The sequence below is a fragment of the Cynoglossus semilaevis genome, chromosome 17 (assembly GCF_000523025.1).
Source record: "Cynoglossus semilaevis isolate Cse_v1.0 chromosome 17, Cse_v1.0, whole genome shotgun sequence".
Lineage (NCBI taxonomy): Eukaryota > Metazoa > Chordata > Actinopteri > Pleuronectiformes > Cynoglossidae > Cynoglossus > Cynoglossus semilaevis.
In genome coordinates, this window is record NC_024323.1 from 12,706,300 (window position 1) to 12,707,043 (window position 744).

At 42.1% G+C, this 744-nt stretch overlaps 1 protein-coding gene across 1 annotated transcript in view; it reads left to right on the forward strand.

Annotated features, from left to right (window-relative positions):
* Positions 1 to 744, forward strand: part of grin2ba (glutamate receptor, ionotropic, N-methyl D-aspartate 2B, genome duplicate a) — a 91,112-nt gene that overhangs the window by 54,894 nt on the left and 35,474 nt on the right. The window contains exon 5 of the mRNA XM_025064528.1: positions 210 to 353. Coding sequence (XP_024920296.1) covers positions 210 to 353 — 144 coding nt within the window. The remainder of the gene's footprint in view (positions 1 to 209; positions 354 to 744) is intronic.

Genomic DNA, 744 nt, shown 5'->3' on the forward strand with positions numbered 1-744 from the left:
TCTTGTCCTCGTCCCTGTACGTGAACGAACTCATTAAAAGACTCATAAAGAAAACCCCGACGATTCTGTCGTCGTGAGACTCAGAACAAAAGCAGCTCAATTCATGTTACAACAAAAAAAGAAGCCGTGGCTCGTGTCCTCTGTGTGTCACGTCTCTCTGACTCCTCTCACCGTGTGTGTGTGTGTGTGTGTCTTTGTCTCACTTCCAGGACGACAACTCCATGTTCTTTCAGTTCGGCCCGTCCATCGAACAGCAGGCGTCCGTCATCCTGAACATCATGGAGGAGTACGACTGGTACATCTTCTCCATCGTCACCACCTACTACCCGGGTTACCAGGACTTTGTCACCAAGGTAACGGCACTGTAGACACACAGGGACAGTAGTGGACATCAGGAGGACACTTAGAGATCTACGGAGGAAGATTTACTAAAATAAAAGCTAATTTTTATAGATTTTATTTTATTATAGATCAATACATTTTTTAAAAATATTTAAACATAGAAGTCAAATGGAAAAAAAATAAAAACCTTACACAAAAACTACAGTTTTGTTTTAAAACATTAATAATTAATAACATTAATAACTACAATGATTTTTTTTTAAAAACATGTCAAAGTGTCTGACCATGTCCTACCTCTGTCCTACCCTCTGTCCTACCATCTGTCCTACCGTCTGTCCTACCTCTGTCCTACTGTCCGTCCTACCCTCTGTCCTACCTCTGTTCTACCCTCCGTCCTCCCCC